The sequence below is a fragment of the Jatropha curcas genome, chromosome 11 (assembly GCF_041381405.1).
Source record: "Jatropha curcas cultivar XTBG-Jc1 chromosome 11, XTBG_Jcur_1.0, whole genome shotgun sequence".
Classification (NCBI taxonomy): domain Eukaryota; kingdom Viridiplantae; phylum Streptophyta; class Magnoliopsida; order Malpighiales; family Euphorbiaceae; genus Jatropha; species Jatropha curcas.
In genome coordinates, this window is record NC_143161.1 from 4,788,179 (window position 1) to 4,808,281 (window position 20,103).

General features: G+C 34.3%; 3 protein-coding genes across 5 annotated transcripts; 2 read left to right on the forward strand and 1 right to left on the reverse strand.

Moving 5' to 3' along the window:
• Positions 1-1,681: 1,681 nt before the first annotated feature.
• LOC105634175 (65-kDa microtubule-associated protein 6) lies at positions 1,682-7,943 on the forward strand. Of its 2 annotated transcripts, XM_012216992.3 has the most exons (13): positions 1,682-2,106; positions 2,321-2,421; positions 3,371-3,574; positions 4,041-4,307; positions 4,869-5,084; positions 5,159-5,314; positions 5,421-5,580; positions 5,691-5,842; positions 6,229-6,316; positions 6,394-6,467; positions 6,568-6,642; positions 6,818-7,171; positions 7,458-7,943. In XM_012216992.3, exons 2-12 carry the CDS (start codon positions 2,347-2,349, stop codon positions 7,151-7,153), a joined length of 1,803 nt encoding a protein of 600 aa, XP_012072382.1. In that variant the 5' UTR covers positions 1,682-2,106; positions 2,321-2,346; the 3' UTR covers positions 7,154-7,171; positions 7,458-7,943. The 2 variants fall into 2 exon arrangements, with proteins under 2 accessions (XP_012072382.1, XP_089571955.1); XM_089715829.1 differs by having other exon boundaries at positions 1,682-2,421.
• Positions 7,944-8,116: 173 nt separating this feature from the next.
• Positions 8,117-10,854, reverse strand: MS1 (RING/FYVE/PHD zinc finger superfamily protein). The gene is made up of 3 exons (XM_012216993.4): positions 10,393-10,854; positions 9,760-10,045; positions 8,117-9,671 (listed from the first exon to the last, which is right to left on the reverse strand). Exons 1-3 carry the CDS (start codon positions 10,691-10,693, stop codon positions 8,291-8,293), a joined length of 1,968 nt encoding a protein of 655 aa, XP_012072383.1. The 5' UTR covers positions 10,694-10,854; the 3' UTR covers positions 8,117-8,290.
• Positions 10,855-12,136: 1,282 nt separating this feature from the next.
• IAR1 (ZIP metal ion transporter family) lies at positions 12,137-19,413 on the forward strand. Of its 2 annotated transcripts, none has more exons than XM_012216995.4 (11): positions 12,137-12,915; positions 14,085-14,168; positions 14,369-14,418; positions 16,005-16,056; positions 16,383-16,502; positions 17,117-17,349; positions 17,627-17,779; positions 17,962-18,069; positions 18,653-18,754; positions 18,835-18,879; positions 18,967-19,413. In XM_012216995.4, exons 1-11 carry the CDS (start codon positions 12,579-12,581, stop codon positions 19,117-19,119), a joined length of 1,437 nt encoding a protein of 478 aa, XP_012072385.1. In that variant the 5' UTR covers positions 12,137-12,578; the 3' UTR covers positions 19,120-19,413. The 2 variants fall into 2 exon arrangements, with proteins under 2 accessions (XP_012072385.1, XP_012072384.1); XM_012216994.4 differs by having other exon boundaries at positions 12,138-12,915; positions 17,090-17,349.
• The last annotated feature ends 690 nt before the right edge of the window (positions 19,414-20,103 follow it).

The window sequence follows — 20,103 nt, forward strand, 5'->3', positions numbered from 1 at the left end:
ATATAAAAAATGTCTGTATATATATATATATATATATATATATATATTAAATTTTTATGTATAAAAAAATAAATTTGCTTCTAAGAATCATTTTGCAGTTACTTTTACTATATATTATATTAAAAAAATAAATAAATTCTGCAACCTAATCCACCTATCTAATAATCATCATTGTCTCAATAATTATACAATCGATGGATGGAGATAATGTTGTGTTGTTGTGGTGGAGGTAGATCACATACGTCAATCAAATATATTAATCAATCAATAATGACATGTGGGATATATACATGCATGATGGATGATGGATGTGCCCTAATTGTTGTTCAATTAGAATATTTTATTGCTTCCTAATAGATAATTGAGGAATTCAACAATTTATTAATTAAACCTTTTTTTAAAAAAAAATTAAAGAGATCAACCCAAGAAATAATATTTTACACTATTAGTTATATATCATTTTGAATATAATATTGATAGGAAGTTATATATAAAAACATATTAGTAAATAATGATCACATCCCATTAATTTGGAGAGGACTTGCACTTCAACTTTAGAATTGCATGTGATCTACATAATGCTAACAATTAAGTAATTATCCAAAGTCAAATTACCCTAATTTAGGGTAATGTCATGGAGAATAGTGGGCCTACCTTAATTAGTTGAGTACTTAGTGCCATTGTCAAAAAGAAGTTTATGAAGGCTCCCTCTACATTGTAGAATCAATATATCAGAAGGTAATTGTAGAATCATCAAAATTGTAAAATATTCCGAATTGTAGAATGAATAAGTAAAGTAAATGCATTAAAATCGAATTTTAGCTAGATTAAAGTCCTGCTACAATAAGATTAAATCAACAAAATTTAAAATTTTCAAACTTCACCCTCTTTATCAACTTTCTAATGAGTCATTATCACATCTTTGGCAATTATGATAAATTAAATTACTCCCACATTATACTAACCAAATAATTAAATTACTTAATACCAATTTAGATAGTTTTACAAAACACTTAACTACTTATTTTTAAATTAACTTATAAATTGAAAATAAAAAGACTAATTAGAAAATAAAAATTTAATATGATACATCCTTTATATAATAAATCTTCTACTCTTAGGTTTCCATATAAGGAAAATTATGAAAAAACTAAAAGTTATGACAACAATATCTATTATGTCATACAAATAGCAAAATCATTAAATCACAACATAAGAATTATCTTTAATACAATTTTTTTCTCCTTTTCCTTATTATTATTACTAATTACATAGCTTGCTGTCTGTACAAGTAATTATCCAAAAGAATGAAAAACAAAAAGCAAAGGCAATTGACCAACTTCATACACAAAAAGTTAAAAAAGAAAAGAAATGCTTTCCTTTAAAACTACAAAAAACAAAAATACATAAAGGAAATTTAATAAATAAATAAAAAGTAGAACTAAAAGCTCACCATTGCTATAATGGTGATGCTGCTGTAGTATAAAGCAATTCTCTTTTCTGAGCTTGGACATCAAGACAGCTACTTGAGTCAGTGAGCTAAACTACCATCCTATACCACGCTTTTATATAACGCGTGAATTACACGCTCCATTCCTAATTGGACTGTTCTAATTGCTAATTGCTCCTCCATTTAAAAATAATTTTTCTTTCAGATATACTTTTTTTATTATTCTACACTGTCTGTCCTTTTTCAACTCCATAGTCTCACTGCTTCACTCTGATCAGGAAGAGAAGAGAACCCTAGAAATGAAATTTTTGGATGCTAATGTGCGCAGATCCCTTTATTGTGTCAGTTACTGGCTAAATTGTTTTTGGTGCATTTTAGTTTAACTTCCTAAAACTCACATTAGCTCCCTCTCTGTTTCTTTAACTAGAGTTGGGGTTGGGGGTCCTCTTTCTTTTATTGTGGTTTTCATTTTCTTTTTTTTTAATTGCCAATCATTGTCTTTTTTTCTCCCTGAGTAACTTTAACTCTTGAGATCCTCTTGGTCTCTTGCTTTTCTTTCTTTTTAATTTAATTTTGGATAAACAATTTAAAGAATTGAAAGGGGAGAGAGAGAAGAGGGTTGGTGTTATTTGAGGTTCAGATCTGAGGAAGCTAAGGTAGTTTCAACCAATGTCTCTTAGTTTCTTGGTTTCTTTATGACTTTTTAGCAAAAACCCACTTGCTTCTTTACCTTATTCTTCTTTCTAGTTCTTTGTTTTGGGGCTTGTTTTTTTTTTTTTCCTTGAAACTTCTGTTTTTTTACTTTTGGGTTTTTTTGGCTCGTCCCTTGAGCTTTGTTTTTGAGTTTCTTGCTTAAATTTTTGGAGATAGAGAGGAGGAAGAAAGCAGAAGTGGAAATGCTGGCTATTGGGAGCCCGACTATTAGTGTGCGTACGAGCACTACTTGCAATGCTTTACTTAGAGAGCTTCAGGTCTTTCTCTCTTCCTTTTACTCTTTTTTTTTTTTCTTTATCTCTTTTTTGCCTCTCTCTATTTTGGGGATGTTTCTCGCTGTTGGCAAAGTCTGATGTTTGGTCAGAAAGAAAATATGTGGTTTCTTTTCCTCTTCTTGGAAATTTACTTTTATACAAGTAATGATGGATTTTGGAGAAAGTTTATTGTTTTGCTCCGTTAAAGACAGCATTGATTGTTACTTTATTATAACATAATGGGTCTATGGGAGCTACGGATTGGGTCTTTTTAACCTTTTGAGTCTTAACGGTGATCTGTTCACTAGAGATTCGAGTTTAAAACGTTCTTTTTATTTTTGTAATTTGTGGAAACATTTTTTTTTACTACATGTCGAAATAAAATTGTCCAATTTTCCTTCTCTTCCTCGTTTTGATTGTTTATCAACTTTATTTTGATTGATTTCGTGTGTTGTATTGATGTGCGTTTCGCAATTCATTTGTGCTATGCTATAGTTGGTAATTCAACCGGTGGTTGTTGAAGTTTAGTGGGTATCCTCCAAATTCATTGGTTTTATGGGTGTTAAAGTGGAACTGTGTACAGTGTGGTTTTGTAAAATTTTGGTTAATTCCAGTGGGAGACTAAAATTTCCCCATTTTAGCCTTTTCATTTTTGAAAGCTGCAATTTATCCTTAGGAGTTGATTGTTGAGGCTTTGGGTTCAATTTGCTCAACATTGTATTCTGTTTCATTGTGAAATTATTGTTCCTAGCTTTTATGGTTTCTCTGAAAAATTGAAAACGATGCACTGTTCACGTTTCCTCCCATAGTTGCAAATTCTGATTGAGGAGTAATATTTCATGAGAATTAGGTTGGGTGGGGGGCATGGTTAGATGTTCAATGGGTGACTCGGTCTTTGCAAAATTTATTGAAGATATTTCACGTTTTGATTTTCTTCTTGTTTCGAGAGCAGCAAATTTGGAATGACATTGGTGAGAGTGAAGCAGATAAAGACCGTATGCTTTTGGAGTTGGAGAGGGAGTGCTTGGAAGTTTATCGTAGAAAGGTTGAGGAAGCTGCCAATGCCAAAGTACGCCTTCATCAGTCTGTTGCAGCTAAGGAGGCAGAGCTTGCAACGCTCATGGCTGCCCTTGGGGAACTTAACATCCATTCACCAGTAAGTTCTCCTTGCCACAATCAATCATGGTCATGTTTATTTTTTTATTGTGCTGTGTTATTCCTGAATCTCTATTATTATATTGTTCCATTTCTCCATTATGCTTATCTTAGTCATTGATTACTTTTTATGTTTTTTTCATTTTGCCCTTCACTTTAAGTGTAAGCTATAACGCCTTTTTTTGGGACCAGAATTGGACTCCTCATGGGTGCAAGCTAGTTTTGTCCCTGTTACTAGTCCATATTTCTACTTGTCAGTTGTCTTTGTTATCCCTAGGTTACTATAAAAGAATGTCAGTGCTATTTTTTCCCCTTAAATTACACCCTTTATGCAGTTGTTAAATAGTTGTATGACATGTTGGTTTATATTTGACCTCATTCATGACCAATCTTATTGTTGTTCATGGTGAAAGACATTTCTTTGAGTGACCACTTATTTATGCTACTCTCATTTCATAAATTTTCAGACAAAGACAGAGAAGAGGGCACCATCACTAAAAGAGAAACTTGCATGTGTTACACCACTGGTGGAAGATCTGAGGATGAAGAAAGAGGAACGAATGAAGCAATTTACGGATATAAAGGCACAAATTGAAAAGATCAGTGGGGAAATTTCCGGATACAACCATCTCAACAATTCTCTGATGAGTTCTTTAACCCTGGATGAGCAAGATTTGTCTATAAGAAAGCTTAATGAATATCAAACACATCTTCACACCCTTCAAAAGGAGAAGGTATGCAAATTTTTATATATTGTTGCTAAAGTTCCCAGATGCTAGAGTAGACTTACATGTGCTTTATCGCATCTTGAATTATTGGATATAATTAATCTGCATAATTAACTTTGGTAGCAATATATAATCACATTATAGTGGGGGCAGTTGTGATTAATAATATGGACACAAGTTTTCAACAATCCATGAACGACTTAATGGGTGGTGTCATTTATAGATTTGCTGACAAATTTCCCTTGGATGGTCAACTTGTTACTGCTTCCTGAAGAATGCAACCTTTACTTAACATGAAAAGCTGAAAATTTTTGCATGATTTTTTTTTTTTTTTATTGATATTATCTCGCATTTAAGATTGATTTTGTGAAAAGAATTCCGCTTGATTGTTATACGAAACAAATTTTAGATATGCATATAATGTTTACCTGCAATCAGATGTTATAGTATTTTTATACTTTTGTTGAACTTTATCAGCATCTTTAACACTTAGGGTGGCTGTTGGATAAATTTGTTATTTTATTATTATATGCTGATAATTTACGAGTATGGTTCATTATGCTGCAGTCTGATCGTCTTCATAAGGTCTTTGAATATGTGAACGAAGTGCATACTCTCTGTGGTGTGCTTGGGTTGGATTTTGGGCAGACGGTCAGTGATGTTCACCCAAGCTTGCATAAAGAAAACCAAGAACAATTGACAAATATAAGTAATAGCACTCTAGAAGGTCTAGAACAATCCATTATCAAGTTGAAGTTAGAAAGAAAAGCACGGATCCAGAAGGTAATGCTGATAACATTTTAGCTTTACTGTTGTTTTTCCTTCTCGTGTTTAGTAAACCTCTGTTTGGAATCCAGCTGAAAGATATTGTGGCATCATTATTTGAACTTTGGAATCTGATGGACTCACCAAAAGAGGAGAAAAATAGCTTCTCAAGAATTACTTGTATCCTTGGATCTTCTGAATCTGAAATCATTGAACCAGGTGTACTCACAACAGATATAATTGAACAGGTTTGTATCTCCCTGAACTTGTGTATTTTTTTTTTTTTTATTATTTTTTATTTTTTGTTTTAGTGATTCAAGAGCAGCTTCATGGACTTACTTGTCCTTTTGGCAGGCATCAGCAGAAGTGGAGAGGCTTACTAAACTAAAAGCTAGCAGAATGAAAGAACTTGTTATGAAACGGAGATCAGAACTGGAGGAAATATGCAGAATGACTCATATTGAGCCAGATACAAGTACTGCTGCTGAGAAATCAAATGCATTGATAGATTCTGGTATAAATATTCTTACTTTCTCATTTTTTTTTTTGGCTAGCTTTTAATGGTTTATATTAATTTAGTTTGCAAAGGAATTATTGAATAACAAATTTTGCCGTTACTTTCAGGATTGGTGGATCCTTCTGAATTATTGGCAAATATTGAGGCCCAGATAGTCAAAGTTAAAGAAGAAGCTATGAGCCGAAAAGAAGTCATGGATAGAATTGACCGGTGGCTTTCAGCTTGTGAGGAGGAAAACTGGCTTGAAGAGTATAGTCAAGTAAGCTTGAAACCATCTACTATATGGCATATCAACATATGATGATAAGACTGGAAATAAGAGGATCTTTGTTTTTCATCTCCCTTCACTCCCTATTGCTCGGGGTTTGTATTTAACATGTCGCATGCTCTGGGTTTAATGCTAATGCAGATAATGGACTATTCCTTTAATCCAGTAGCAAGCTGTTTTAGAGTAGGGGAAGTTTTATTTTTTACTTCTCTTTGTTTAACTGTTTAGCATGATAAGAAGTCAAGTTCAATGCAAATAATGAACCATAAATAAGTAAATGACAACCCACTGTGATACTATTTACTACTGGAGCACCTACCCCATCAACCTTAAGAGATTTTTTTTCTTTTTTTTTCTTTTTTTTTAATGGATACCAGGACAGTAACCGATACAATGCTGGGAGAGGTGCACACATTAATCTTAAACGTGCAGAAAGAGCTCGAGTGACAGTTAACAAAATTCCAGGTATTTCATTCTATCATTCTCTGTTTAGTAATTTAGTCTTCACTGCCTTTCGGAGCTAATAATTTACTGTTTTATAGCAATGGTTGACAATCTGATTAGTAAAACTCTTGCCTGGGAAGAAGAGAAGAAGATGCTATTTCTTTATGATGGGGTAAGCTATTTAGTTTCGGTGCTGAGTGTTTCACAGATGTTTTCTACAGTATTCTTTCTCTAACTATGTGTGTATGTACGTGTTTTGATATTTTTTGCAGGCAAGATTGGTGTCGATATTGAAGGATTACTTGCAGGCCAGACAACAGAGAGAAGAGGAGAAAAAGAGATGCAGGGTAAAGGAGCTGGTCTTTTTTCTTTTAAATTACCTTGTACTTTGTTAATTGCTACGGGGGAAAATGTAGCAATCTAGGTTATTAAGAAAATATTTTCTTACTGAATTCTTACTTGTTCAAATGGTCCAAAGTTAATATTCTTGCTTCTTACAATCAATTTACTGATTTATTACAGGATCAGAAGAAACTCCAAGATCTACTGTTAACGGAGAAGGAACTCATGTATGGTTCCAAACCGAGTCCGCGAAAAAGTAACAGCTTTAGAAAAGCAAATGGTTATCGTGCAAATGGAAATGGCTCCATGACCCCCACACCTCGCCGAAACTCAGTTGGTGCCGCAACTCCTGAGCTCCTCACCCCCCGATCTTACTCTGGACGTCAAAATGGATACTTCAAGGAAATGAGAAGGTTGTCTACTGCACCACTGAACTTTGTGGCCATATCAAAAGAAGATACAATGTCATTCGCTTCTGTTTGTGATTCTGAGCCAGGCTCTCCTCCTCAGAGTTAGTTCAAAAAACTGTTAATGGTACGTTCTGCTTAACCTCTATTAACCTTTAAATAAGTTTTCCTTTTCTTTCTCATTTTTGTACCTATACTACCAGTTTTTGTGGCAAGCAATATATAGCATGGTTAGTTGATTTAAGAAATGAAGACTGGCACATGCACACAAACATGTGCTTGTTCATTTAAGTGCTATGCAAGGCAAAAGGAGACTGATTTATGTGTTCTTTAATCAAAATCCTTTAGACAGTTCAATTTTGTTTCTGTTTCTGATTACACTAGAAATCTGATAATTTGGTGTTCTGGACCAGGCAACATTACACAGTGGCTCATCACTTCAATTTTAAGCAGTGGAACCTTGTGAATATCAAATAGATGTACACTAGTCCGTGATTGTGAATCGTTAGGAGTACATGGGAGAGTGGTTACTGACATTTGTGAAAATGCGCTGGGATGCTATTTGCTTTGAAGAATATCGGCTTCTGGAAGGAAAATACTGGGTAGATAAATAGTTTGGAAGTACTTGTTAACCCTCAAGTCTTTGTTTCACAGTATAGGGGAAAACGAATATGGTAGCTTTATAGTAGTAGACTGACCATGTTTTTCTTTTCTTTTCTTTCTTTTTTTCTTTTTGTGGATTTTGCTTGTGGTTTGCATATCCGTGTATATAATGTACTTCAGTGTGATGGGCTATCATTTGATGTAGGAAACCTTGGTATATTTAGAGATGCATATTGTAGGATCATTCTGATGTGATACATAGAAAGAAATAAATGTCTGTCTATGAAGCTTGTTCAGTTTGTTGTTTCAAGACTATTAACAGCAGGGAGATTATTAAATCAGCTAGATGTAAACAGATCGTTTTTTATACGTATGGGGCCGGAGATGGCAAGTGTAGCATGTTCAAGATCTATGAAGCAGTGACATTTTAGTTTCTGTCATATACTCGCATTGAGTACATTTTCCAGCATGATAAGAACGTTTAAGATAGATTTTAGTCTTATTAGGAGTCAGGTTGGTACGCCTAATTATAAATATCCATTCTACAACTGAAACATTCCTTTTTTTTTTTTATATGCCTCGAAATAGTCACGTTTGACGAAGAACATATATAAGCTAGAAGTGAAAAGAAAACTAATAGGTACTAAGGTAAAGAAGGTGAGATTATGATTTCATGTTCACAGCGGCTGCAGAGAAATATATGAGGGATTTCCTGATGATATGGGATCCTAACGCATCTTGTATGCTGCCATACCTCGCAAATATCACATGAAACCATTCTTTCTCCATCATCATCTTTAGTTCCACAAGGGCAATCCACGACTCTGTTATTGTTACCACTTTCATATATCAACTCATTAATCATTCCTCTCTCCCTATTACTCCCTTCAAACACCATTTTCTGACCCACTTCAACTAATCCAAAAACTAGATCGCTCCCTTTAGCATTCAAGTTCAGTATCGACTCGACAGCAAAACCTCGAAATCCCCAGTATAATTCCTTGAAGTTTCTTTCAACTTGTTGCTTTAGCTCATCAAATGTAGCATTTGATTTCAAAGTAATACACTCAAATGGTGGCATTGCTTTGTTTATCCCTTCATTAGCTATTTCTTCATTGTTCCTTAAAAATACTGTGCAATAGAGTTTCAATTTCCCTTCAAGCCCTAATTCAACTCTACAAGGGAATTCTGTATAATAGTCTTTTGCAAGAAATTTAGTGTCAAGAATTATTCTTGAAGCTGCTTGTATTGCTGTAAGAATTCCCATATTGACAGTCTGCTTTTGGTCTTTAACAACATACTTGTAAAAGTAGTACATATCCTTCATTACTTGACATCTTGTAATCTTATATCTGGCCTTTACTTTGGAATTGTTAATGTTAATACTTTCTTGGGCAGGAAATATATTTGAGACATCTTCTAGGCAGTACTCCAACACTTTTGTCACCGGATTCAAGCTCCGGCGAACTAAATAATTTCCGACTATACGGTTTCCTAATGACTTAAGCACAAAGTCTAGTAATCCTGTGTCACCAATATAAGCACGAGCAGCATCCCTAACTTCTTGCCTTGAAACCCATCTAAAATCAGCTCTTTTTAAGGATTCTACAATAACTCTAGTTGCCATTTCAATTCTCTTTGCAGACCATCTACAATTAGGTTCTATGACAATTCCTGTAGTGCATGCATCAATAGAGTTGTCTTCAGGAAGGTGAGATTTAAGCTCGAACATGAAGCGAAAAAGATCGCCAAGTGTCGCTAAGGAATAATCTGATAAGGTTTGGTATTTGGAGATGATGGAAGGAAGATCAGGATTAGTATTGCTAAGATAATGAACTAAGATGCACAAGGGCACGCCTTGGATAGTTCCTATAGCTTTCTGGTAGATTGGTTCAGTTACACCGAAGTTTCCTCTCTCAAATTTGTAACCCCATTGACCAAACCAAGGCTCCCCATATGCTATGCCATGAAGTAGCCTTAATTCCATGCTTCTCTTCTGTGAAATGTCATTCAAACTCACTTTCCTGCAACAAATTATTGAACATATCACTCTTGTTTCATTGGATGTAAATCAAATGAAATACACAAGAAGTGATAAAAAAGAAGCCTAACCTTGCTTGTAAGCCAGTGCACAAACGATCCCAGAATTCTATGATCTGGCGTCCAGACAAGTTGGAACCAGCTTCCAAGCCATTAACACACAGCAAATGACCAAACCCATCAGAATGAAAGACACCATGCATCATATGGCCTTGTAATTCTGCTATATTGAACTTATTACCCTTCACTGAAATTTCCCCATCAAAGTTGCCTTCACGGTTCAGGAAAGCAATGACTGTATCCTTGGACGGTAGCACGAAGTGATACTTCTTGTTGCATATCAGATGTTCACCCCAGCCTGAGCTATAAAGGAATCACCAAATCCAATGAGAGAAAAAGAAAGGAACACACCCATTAATTAAACGCACAAATTCTCTTTTATCTTCAAATATATATTTGTTTAGATTATGACAATGACAGGAACAACAACTAAGTCTTAATCCCAAATATATGCTTATATTAAGAGAAAAAAGAACAAAAAAAGGACAAGGAAGAAAAAAATAGATTAGTTATTCTTTATTACTGGCCAAGAGTCACCAGGATAGGTCCAAAATGGTAATATAAAACTTGTCCTTTTATACAGAAGACAGTCCAAGGTTGTCAAGAAATTAAAAGAAAGCAGTAACAAGGGAACCAAGACATCACCAACATATAAACAATGCTTGCAGCAATAGTGATCCAAAGAAGCTTCAATTGGCTCTTCAATGACAAACAACAAGATATAGAAAGGAGGGTGGCAACTGACTTCAAGCTGAAATGACCAACTTGGAATTCCAGTGCAAATATTACTCTCAGAATACCCTAATTCAAGAAGTGCTTTAACATTTTCCCTGAATGACCCATCAAACTCAACTGGGTATCCATTTTCACCAAAGTTCTTGAACCTAAACACCTTCTCTCCTCTCTTCCTTTTCTTGCAGTTACTGGTTATGTCCAAATGAGACATAATGACACAAAGATTGAAATCCCAAGACAGAGATAGATGAAATCAAGAAAGGGAGAGATAGTGCGTTTAACGAGCATGAAGAGATTAATTAGCAGAAATTCAAGAGAGGAAACCATACAGGACAGGCTTACTTATACTATACTATATATGCATTGCTTTGGTCACACACTTAGCGCCTAGAAATAAAATTGGAGAGACACAAAAGGGGTATATAAGCTTAATTATCAAATTAAGGTATATAAGATTTGCTCACAATGTGCATGATTTTCTTTAAAATTGAGTTTCCATGCAAATGTATCGCTATTGTATCAGTAATGAGAGGGTTTTCTTCAAGTAAATAAATGGTGACATGCTTTTAACATGCAACTTTGTGACTATTACAAATTTTCTTTTTTTATGTTCCGGCAAATTCTTTGGTCAGCTTGGAAATTTTGATCTTAGATTCAAGAAAACAGACATAAACGCAACATTTCTTGCCTAACTACTCTTGCAAAATTCTTTTATCTACTCAAAATGCTCAATCCCGTGAGATCTTTCTTCACTATTAATTTATACAACTATCAAAAGAACGAGTTAAAAGGATTCTCTGTCTGCAAATTTATAAAAATATTTCACAAGGTATTTCTTCGTTTTTCTAGTTTGCCCATATATGTAGAAGATATATTTTTTGGTGCTGGTATTAGAGTTAAACTCGTGATGCCACCATGAGGAGTCTTTCCAATTGCTAGTTAGATTTTTTTTTTTTTGAATATAATTATATTAATAAATTGAAAATAATGAATTTTTGTTATGGCATTTCTTAAAATTTTATATTTGGTCGAAGGTTGAAATAATATAGTCATTGTTTTTTATATATATAAATAAAAATAGAAAGGGTAGAAATCAACTTATGTTATTTTAAATTTTTCTATAACAAAAGATAAAAATAACATTTTCTGGTTTAATTTATATATTTAAAAACTATAACGGAGTATTCTTAGATGTTAAAATTTTATAATATAAATTCTTAATTTTTTATATTAAATTTTTGTTTAAACACAAAATAAGCAAATAAGAATTTGAAAAATTAAAATATAACTTGTAATGTTTTCTAATCAAATGGGGCATGGAACACAATTTGTGAAACATGCAAAGTTGACAAATTAAGACCAAGCCTTGGCATATTCACCTTATCAATTGATGAATCCATTTATAATTTGATTTTAAGCTTAATTGAGTGATTTTTGTAAAATCGAATTAAATTAAAGAAAAATCGAATTTATACCATTTAAATTGACAATAATAAATATATCAATTAAATCAAATCAAATCAATTTCAGTTTGATATATTCAGTATTTCTATTCACCCTTAAATAAAAAAAAATATTTATAAAAAAATAGATGTATTTTGAAGAAAAAAATGATTTATAATTATTAGAGTTGGTCATAAGTCGTTCTCTTCCGAAAATTCGAGCACACTAACACCTCACTCACCGTCACTGACCATTAATTATTCGATTAAATCGCAACGCAACACTCTCCGTGTGCGCTTCTCTGGTGCGTCAGCGGCAGATCCCGTTTCGGAAATTCCAACAACAAAAGCAAAAAGATTAAAAAAAAAATAAAAGAAAAAGAAATTAAAAAAAATGAAAAATCTTTTGCAGAACGGGAGAGAGTAAATATGGATGTACTTACATTCGGCATCATAATCGGAATAATCCTGCTCTTTCTCTGCGTTGTTTGTTTCATCACCATTGAAGGCACTTGCAAGCGCCGCAATTCTTAGTCCTTTCCCAAACACTCCCTTCTTTTTCCCGCTTTTTTTTTTTTTTCTTTTCTCTCCCTCTAAATTCCTTAAATCAACTATTATTTTTTTTATCCTTTTTTTTTTTTTTTCTGGTTGAGAATGGTGTTTGCTAAGAGTCAAAAACAGATCTTGCTAGCTTTGCTAGTGGTTTTAGTCTTCTGTATAGATCTGAGCTTTTCTAGTGGATTCTGTACATCGCCGGTGCACGATGATGATTCACATGGGCACCACCACAACCACCAGGGCTGTGCTGTTGGACATGCACATCACCATCACCATCACCATCATGATCGTGATCATGACGGTCAGTTGATTGAGTCGATGTTGCCCGAGGAATTGGCGGAGGAGGAGGATATGAAGCTCTACGGTTTTAGCAATTATCATCATGATCACCATAGTCATGGTCACGACCATGATTCCAAGCTCACTGGTCTAGGTAATATACATTAGCCCATATGCGAAAGTGATTTTTTTTTTTTTTTTTTAAAAGGGAATGAAATGAAATGCTTTTTTTGCACCTTTAAGCCTGTAATTTTCACTCGGAAGTTCAACTTAGCAGGTTGAGCTCGTAAAGTTGTAGTCTTGAAGGTGCATTATAATTGGGCTCAGTTTTGTGGGAGGTGCAGGTGCCAATTCTAAATTGATGGTTATTTGATGAGTTGAGGTTGTGCATTGACTACGAGTATTAAGAGGTTAGGTTTTGTGTATTGTGGTCCTGCAGAAAGGCTTTGCCTTTATAGTCAGTGATAGTAGTATACCTCTGTTGGGTTTTGATTTTACTCTCAGAAACTGAATTTTCTGAGTCCATGGACTTTAGGGCATTTATCTTTCTTCTCTAAGGTTTAGGACAATTTTTGTCAATTTCTATGTTCTATTGCACTGTTGAATACTCAGATACCTGTCTCCAAGGGCAAGTAAAGTTCGTCACTTACTTGGCAATTGCTCACTAATGAATACAATCTTAGACTTTCCTACAATTGGGGAGATATATAAAAATTTATAGAAGACATTAAATCCCATGATAAAGCAAATCGATACCTTCTGTGAAAAGGAAACACCAGCCATATTCATCCCTTGCTGAAGATGCAGAAACTCAGATACACTAGCGTCCTTCTCACTCTGATCAGGTGCATAGATGTTTGAAAAGAAGAATCTTGGATGCATCTCCTAGCCAAAGGCACTGCCTTCATTTTTTACTTCCTCTAAGCCATCTTAATACAAGTGCCTATAGAAACACATGAAAGAACTCATTTGGCTAGAACAAAGACTAATTTAGATGCATTGGACACAGCTTTATTGACGGGTAAGGCATATGCTAGTTAATTAAATATCTTGTTTACTTCAGTATGAAGTTTGTAAATTAACCAAAAAAAAAAAAAAAGTTGCTTGCGTCCATTTGTGCACTTGCAATTTACTTTGTTCTTCCTTGTTTCCATTACACTGCTTGTCTGTTTCACTTAAACAACTGCAAGTACATTTGGTTAATCTTTGGAAATTTTGAGGGAAAGTGATCCCCAATATGTCTCATCATTTTCACTGTTGCTCCCAATACTTGTTTTGTGTACATGATGTATTGCTGTTGCTGATCATTATCTTTTATCGTAGGTCTTTGGTCACATGCATTGGGATGCTCACTTTTGGTGAGCTTGGCTTCTCTCATCTGCCTGATTATTTTGCCAGTCATATTTAGTAAGTGACTTTGTGAGTAGATACTTATGCATCATTTTATTGAATTCAGCTGTAATTTTCTAAAATAGTCTTTGCATACTTGTATAAATGTTTCTCATGTTAGATGTTGATTTTTTTGCCCCAAGTTATGTATTTTTGGCGTTTTAGTACCCTATTAATGTGGACAAAGTCTGAATTTTGTGTTTTACACATTATTGCAGTACAAGGAAAACCATCGAAGGCAGTTGTTGATTCATTGGCTTTATTTGGGGTCAGATTCTTAAACCATTCTCGTTTAGTTTATAAATTTTGGTTACTAAAATCAATTTGTGAGTTCCTGGGACAACCTCTACGCCCTGTTTCATTGTAGCTTTACGCATTATTGTTTATTTTATAAAATTTGAATGGTTAACATCTTGTAATTCTTTGATGTAATGTATTTCTCCAGTAGCATCACTTATTTACTCGTCATCCTTTGTTTTCATTTCTGGTACTGTTTAATATGAATTTTGGATTTCAAGTATACTGATGGTTTATTTAACTTTAATCATCTGCCACACTGGTTTGACCTTTGTTGCATGTCAAATTCATACTTTCTTAATAATTTATGGTAGATCCTAAGGCTGAACTTCTTCCTTCTCTCTGTGTGATGCTTAAATTGGGTGATTTTGTATCAGCATGAGGATATTTGGCAATATAAAAATTCTTGAAGTTTGGGACATTTTGTTTGAAGAATTTGCTTAGAAGTGCTACTGAGATGAGTAGAATTTGTGCTAAATCCAGCTGCTAGGACAGCCATCCAATCTGTCAAATTATGGCAAGTGCTTTACGACAGATTGTCTTTGATATTGCTCTAGATTTTGCTGAATGGTTGCAAAAGATTCGTGCAGTATTTCCAAAGTCGAGATCGAAGCTTAATCAATTTTTTTTTATATGGCTCTTCACCTAGTTGCATGTATATTTGGGAAGTCGTTTTAAATTTATAAAATTATCAGATAAGTGCTAAAGCACCCGCCATGAAAGACACCATAAATTCTATTGTTGTCAGTTGGTATCTCGATCATGACCTGGAGCAGCAATTGCAAGAATTGCTTGGTTTCTCACCTATACTTCAAAGAGTCCCTTAAGTTTGTTGTCCAATTTTATTTCCTTTTGGGCCAAGGATGTTATTCCTTTTGCCTCACTGCGCCCTCTTTTTTTTCCCCCTTGATAATTTTGGCTGCAGTCTGCTGGCTAGCTAACCATATCTCCAAACATTTTATTCTGAAGATTGGATTTCTCGCTTGATAAGCTTGTAACTTGTTGCTTCTCTTGTTTTTTTGGAAAAAGCTATTAATCGACACAAATGCCTTCTGCTTAAAATCTGCAACTTATTCCCCCCAACACATAGCTGAGATACTAATTTTTCTTGAGGACTGGGCTGATTGACATTTTTTTTCTTCTAATAGGGAGTGCAGTTGTCAAATTATAGTAACCCCAAGATATCACCTGTCTCATAATGGCTTGAGTCCTAGGTCTTTCTTTGGAAGGAGAGTGATAGGTTGTGAATCCTCATTATGTATTAAAGTATTTCAATGAAGGAAAACTGGTATGAGTGTAATTTCTGATTCATATATTTCATAATATAGGAAACTCTTATCAAGTACAATTACATGAGTTTTTCAATTCCAAACCAGCATGCAGTGTTCTTACAAAACATTTTTGGATATTTGACTCTAAACTTCAGGTTGAGTTGCTCGATTACTTTTGTACATTCTAGGTTGTGGTTTCTGCAAAAGTATGAATGTTTCCTTTTCTTATTTAGTGTTATGTTGTATTGTTCTATTCACCTTGATAAAATTTTCCTTTTCCTTTCAGGCAGGAGCTATGTTAGGGGATGCTTTTCTTCATCAATTACCACATGCCTTTGGTACAAGTTGATCAAGTGCTATTCTCTTTTCAGTTTGTTATGCTTCCTATCAATTGTTGCCTTAACTTGTATTGTTATGGCCTGTTAATCCTAATCTCTTTTCAGCTTGTAATTTCATACTATATGTTAAATGAAGTCTCTTCAAATGTATGGCTTTAATGTATAAGGACTAAAATTATTGGACAAAAGGAGTATCAGTTGTTTCTGGACTTATTCTTTGTAAGGTTGACGAAACCTTATAAAAGTCAACTGGAATTTGCAATACATCATTTTTTGAGCGTTGGAGTTGTTAATTGAGTGATGAATCATTAACTAATGTTTTGCAGGTGGTGAACACTCCCACTCTCATGATCATGACACGGACCATTCTCATCATGCTCATATTGGACATGGGCATTCACATGCCCATTCTTTGAAAGATCTTTCTGTTGGATTATCCATCTTGGGTAAGGATAGATACTTACGTGCAACCTTCCTGAATAGTGTCAGCCTTTGAAGTCTAAATACACGTAGACAGCCTCCTTGTCGTTCTTGTTGTTTGTTATCACCTGAGTTTCTGTTGTCATTCAAGAATGGGTCGTGTTTAGAATCCTTGTATTGTGCATGTGTTGAATCAGTAAAACTTTTGTCTACTTAAGTTCAAATGAGAGAGAGAGAGAGAGAGAGAGAGAGAGAGGGAGAGAGAGAATAACTAGTCCTGCAGAAATTGTACTAAATTGCTTCATCTGATTTCTAGAGAGAGGGAGGCAGAGAGAATAACTGGTCCTGCAAGATTTGTAGTAAACTACTTCATCTGAATTCTACTTCTTTTTTTTTTTTTTTTTTTCTTCTTTTTTTTTTCGGGTTTAAGCACTTGCCAGGAAGAATAGTAAATATTTTGTTGAACTGATGCTATCTGACTTCTTATTTAATTGTTTTGGTCGCTTTAATCGTGGATATATGTAGTGTAATCTCTTCTCTTCAATTTATTATTATCATCAGAGATTTTGTAGATTGGGTTACAATACCTTGTGTGATACGCTGGTTGTCGCAGCTGGCATTGTACTTTTTCTTCTTGTAGAGAAAGTGGTTAGATATGTAGACGATAATTCTACTGGAGCTCATTCATGGAGTCATGGTCATCACCACCATCATCACAAGAGCAGTAAGAAATTAAAAGAAGATGATGATGATGATGTTAATGGTGTGATGCAGTCGGTATCTCCTAAGGAAACTGAAGGAAAAGGTTTAGATGAAGTTTCGGCTAACTCTTTGAATGGGGATAATTTAACTGAACACGAATCTCTTCGGAAGGTAAAAAGGCATTTAGCATATCATGTCAATTGTTCTGCAACTTTAGGCAGCTGGGGATCAACTTGGATATCTAATAATGCTGGGCAATTTTAACCTAAAAGCCTTGCGGTATATAGTAACTATTGGAATATAAATTTATTGATATTCAAATGGACACAAAATCTTATCTGATATATCCTCTCAAAGAAAACTTAGCCCTAAATTGATGTAACCAACCCCATTTAGTTTAGGATTGATCGAGTACTTATGTTGAGTTGGTGTGCTTGTATTCCTGCAGAGAAAGACTACCCTTGATGGCAAAGATGATATGCCACATATTGATGCTACTGATGGCTCTACAAATGCTAATAAATCCTCAAATAAAAAGGAAACTACTCAGGCACCATCAAATCTAGTGTTTGGCTATCTCAATCTGTTTTCTGATGGTGTTGTACGTATGTGCTTGCTTTGTTTTTCCGTTTTTTTCGTCGGCTCTTTTCCTTCTTATTTTCCATTGAGCTTTCATTTGTTTGTACTTCAAAAGATCATAGTTTATTTAAATTACTATTTTAAAATTAGGAAAAAGGAGAATCTGCTTTTGATTTTTTATGCTATGCAATGTTGACTTTGCAGCACAATTTTACTGATGGAATGGCTTTAGGAAGTGCATTTCTGCTTTATGGATCTGTTGGAGGATGGTCTAGAACTCTATTTTTGCTTGCACATGAGCTTCCTCAGGAGGTTTGGATTCCTCCATCTGTTCATTGGTCAACTAGTTTTTGAAGGATCCGTCCTTCATGAGGATTTATTTTTGGTCTCATTTTCAGGCATATGATAGCTTTGTTTCCGTCTTCTTTTTGGCAAATTGAATTACTATTTAGCAACTTTGTGCAATATTTATTGTTTGCATTATCACTGACTTGTAAACAAATCACCTTGTTGTTATCTGCCAAAATTAGGATTTCATTTTGGAATTAATGTTAACATATAAATTCGCGTTCAGAATTTATTACGAATGAGATATTGGGAATTGATTACAGAATAGATGCATGCTTACCCTGATATCTTGGCTTAATAACCATGTAACCTATATTCAGGCACCTACAGAGGCTATTACTTCTTGTAAGCAATCTTGTAGTACTAATATATTTTAACTTCATCTGCGAGTTACAAGGATGTAGGATGATCCTATACTAAATAGTTCCTAGTACATGATATGATTGTTTTTATGACATCGATTATCTTTGGGTTGTTAGTCTCTTGCTTCAACTTTAGGACATTATGCTTCTTGCAAGTAAATAGCTTGGTGTATCTTTCTATGCAGATAGGAGATTTTGGTATCCTGGTAAGATCTGGTTTTAGCGTATCTAAAGCCCTCTTTTTCAACTTCCTCTCTGCATTGGTGGCTTTATTAGGAACTGCATTGGTGAGTACTATATCTCAAATGTGTTTCCTTTCTCGTATCAAGCAATGAAGAAAAATTAAATATTGCTGCTTTTGTTCTAGGCTTTGCTCTGGGGAAGAGATCCAGGACAGTCATCTTTGATTGAGGTGAGCATCCCTTAACACTGTTTAACTTCACTTGGACAGTTAAAATTTTTGTGCAACTCTCTTAGTTTCTTTAATCTTCTCCTTCAGGGATTTACGGCAGGTGGGTTCATATACATTGCTGTTGCTGGAGTGCTTGCAGAAATGAACAATGGCAGCTCGACTTTTAGAAGTTCAATGGTCCAAATAATTTCACTCGTACTGGGCATGGCTATCGCTCTTTGTATTTCACTTGTAGAATGAGAAAATACTTAAATATCTGTACAATTTTAGCTTGAAATTAGCAAACTCACGTCCGGAACCATACTTGTACCAGATATGGGTTTTGTTCATCATATCTCTCACTTCGAAAAATGAAAACAAGTCTTGAACTTAGCAATTGTAGGCAAAGTAAAATTGCGAAGGTATGAGGATCATCTAATGATTTTCTCATACCCATTTTCAATTTCTTTGCTAATGCTAGGGGTTATACACCTTGTACTCTGTTCACACTGCTATAATAATAATAATATATAGAGAGTGAACATTTTACTTTTATCAAGTGTTACTGTTAAGTCTGAGAAACAGAGAAAGCTACAACCGAATACGAGTAATGATTGGAGATGTATTCTTTTACTTCTTTTTATAAAGTGAAAATGCTTTTTGTCCGTGCAGCGTATGACTGCCAATCTGGGGGGAGATTGCTTTGATTGAAAGAAAGAATTGGCATCTCTCCTTTCGGTTCATCTATTAACGGCCTAATTCCTGCCCTTGTTATTGCACTTAGATTGGTGTCGACTAGGGCTGTAACGTAATCCTTTTGAGTACATTATATTTGGGGTTATGCAAACAGGTGGTTAAATTGAAAGCAAACTAAAACCAGGTCAGTTCAGTTAATTCCGATTGATTTTAGGCAAAAATCACATATTTTGTATAATTAAATCAAAAATTGAAACAGAAGTTATAACTGAATCAAAATTTGAAACGGAATTATCTAAAATTTCAAATGGAAAACACTTTGAATATCTAAACAACCGAACTAGATTAGTTTTTCGGTTTTATCCATTCTTGCTTACCTCGAATTATATCATGTTCCATTATGATGTTCGCAACATATAGCATTAGCATTTTGTTCGCATAATTGCAGCAGTAATGCTGTTAAACATTTCTTGAAAATCTAACTAAGGTTATGTATATTAATCTTAATTAAGATGAGGAATATATCCCCGTGAGTGATGCACAAGAATC

Excerpts from the sequence above, each read along its gene's own strand:
- LOC105634175 (XM_089715829.1), top strand. The coding sequence starts at position 2,347 with ATGCTGGCTATTGGGAGCCCGACTATTAGTGTGCGTACGAGCACTACT. Across the intron at positions 3,575-4,040 it reads AACTTAACATCCATTCACCA|ACAAAGACAGAGAAGAGGGC; the intron begins GTAAGTTCTCCT and ends ATAAATTTTCAG. Across the intron at positions 5,581-5,690 it reads AAATGCATTGATAGATTCTG|GATTGGTGGATCCTTCTGAA; the intron begins GTATAAATATTC and ends CGTTACTTTCAG.
- MS1 (XM_012216993.4), bottom strand. The coding sequence starts at position 10,693 with ATGTCTCATTTGGACATAACCAGTAACTGCAAGAAAAGGAAGAGAGGA. Across the intron at positions 10,046-10,392 it reads CAAGCATTGTTTATATGTTG|GCTGGGGTGAACATCTGATA; the intron begins GTGATGTCTTGG and ends TTTATAGCTCAG. Across the intron at positions 9,672-9,759 it reads TGCACTGGCTTACAAGCAAG|GAAAGTGAGTTTGAATGACA; the intron begins GTTAGGCTTCTT and ends AATTTGTTGCAG.
- IAR1 (XM_012216994.4), top strand. The coding sequence starts at position 12,579 with ATGGTGTTTGCTAAGAGTCAAAAACAGATCTTGCTAGCTTTGCTAGTG. Across the intron at positions 14,169-14,368 it reads TATTTTGCCAGTCATATTTA|TACAAGGAAAACCATCGAAG; the intron begins GTAAGTGACTTT and ends ACATTATTGCAG. Across the intron at positions 18,070-18,652 it reads CACATGAGCTTCCTCAGGAG|ATAGGAGATTTTGGTATCCT; the intron begins GTTTGGATTCCT and ends CTTTCTATGCAG.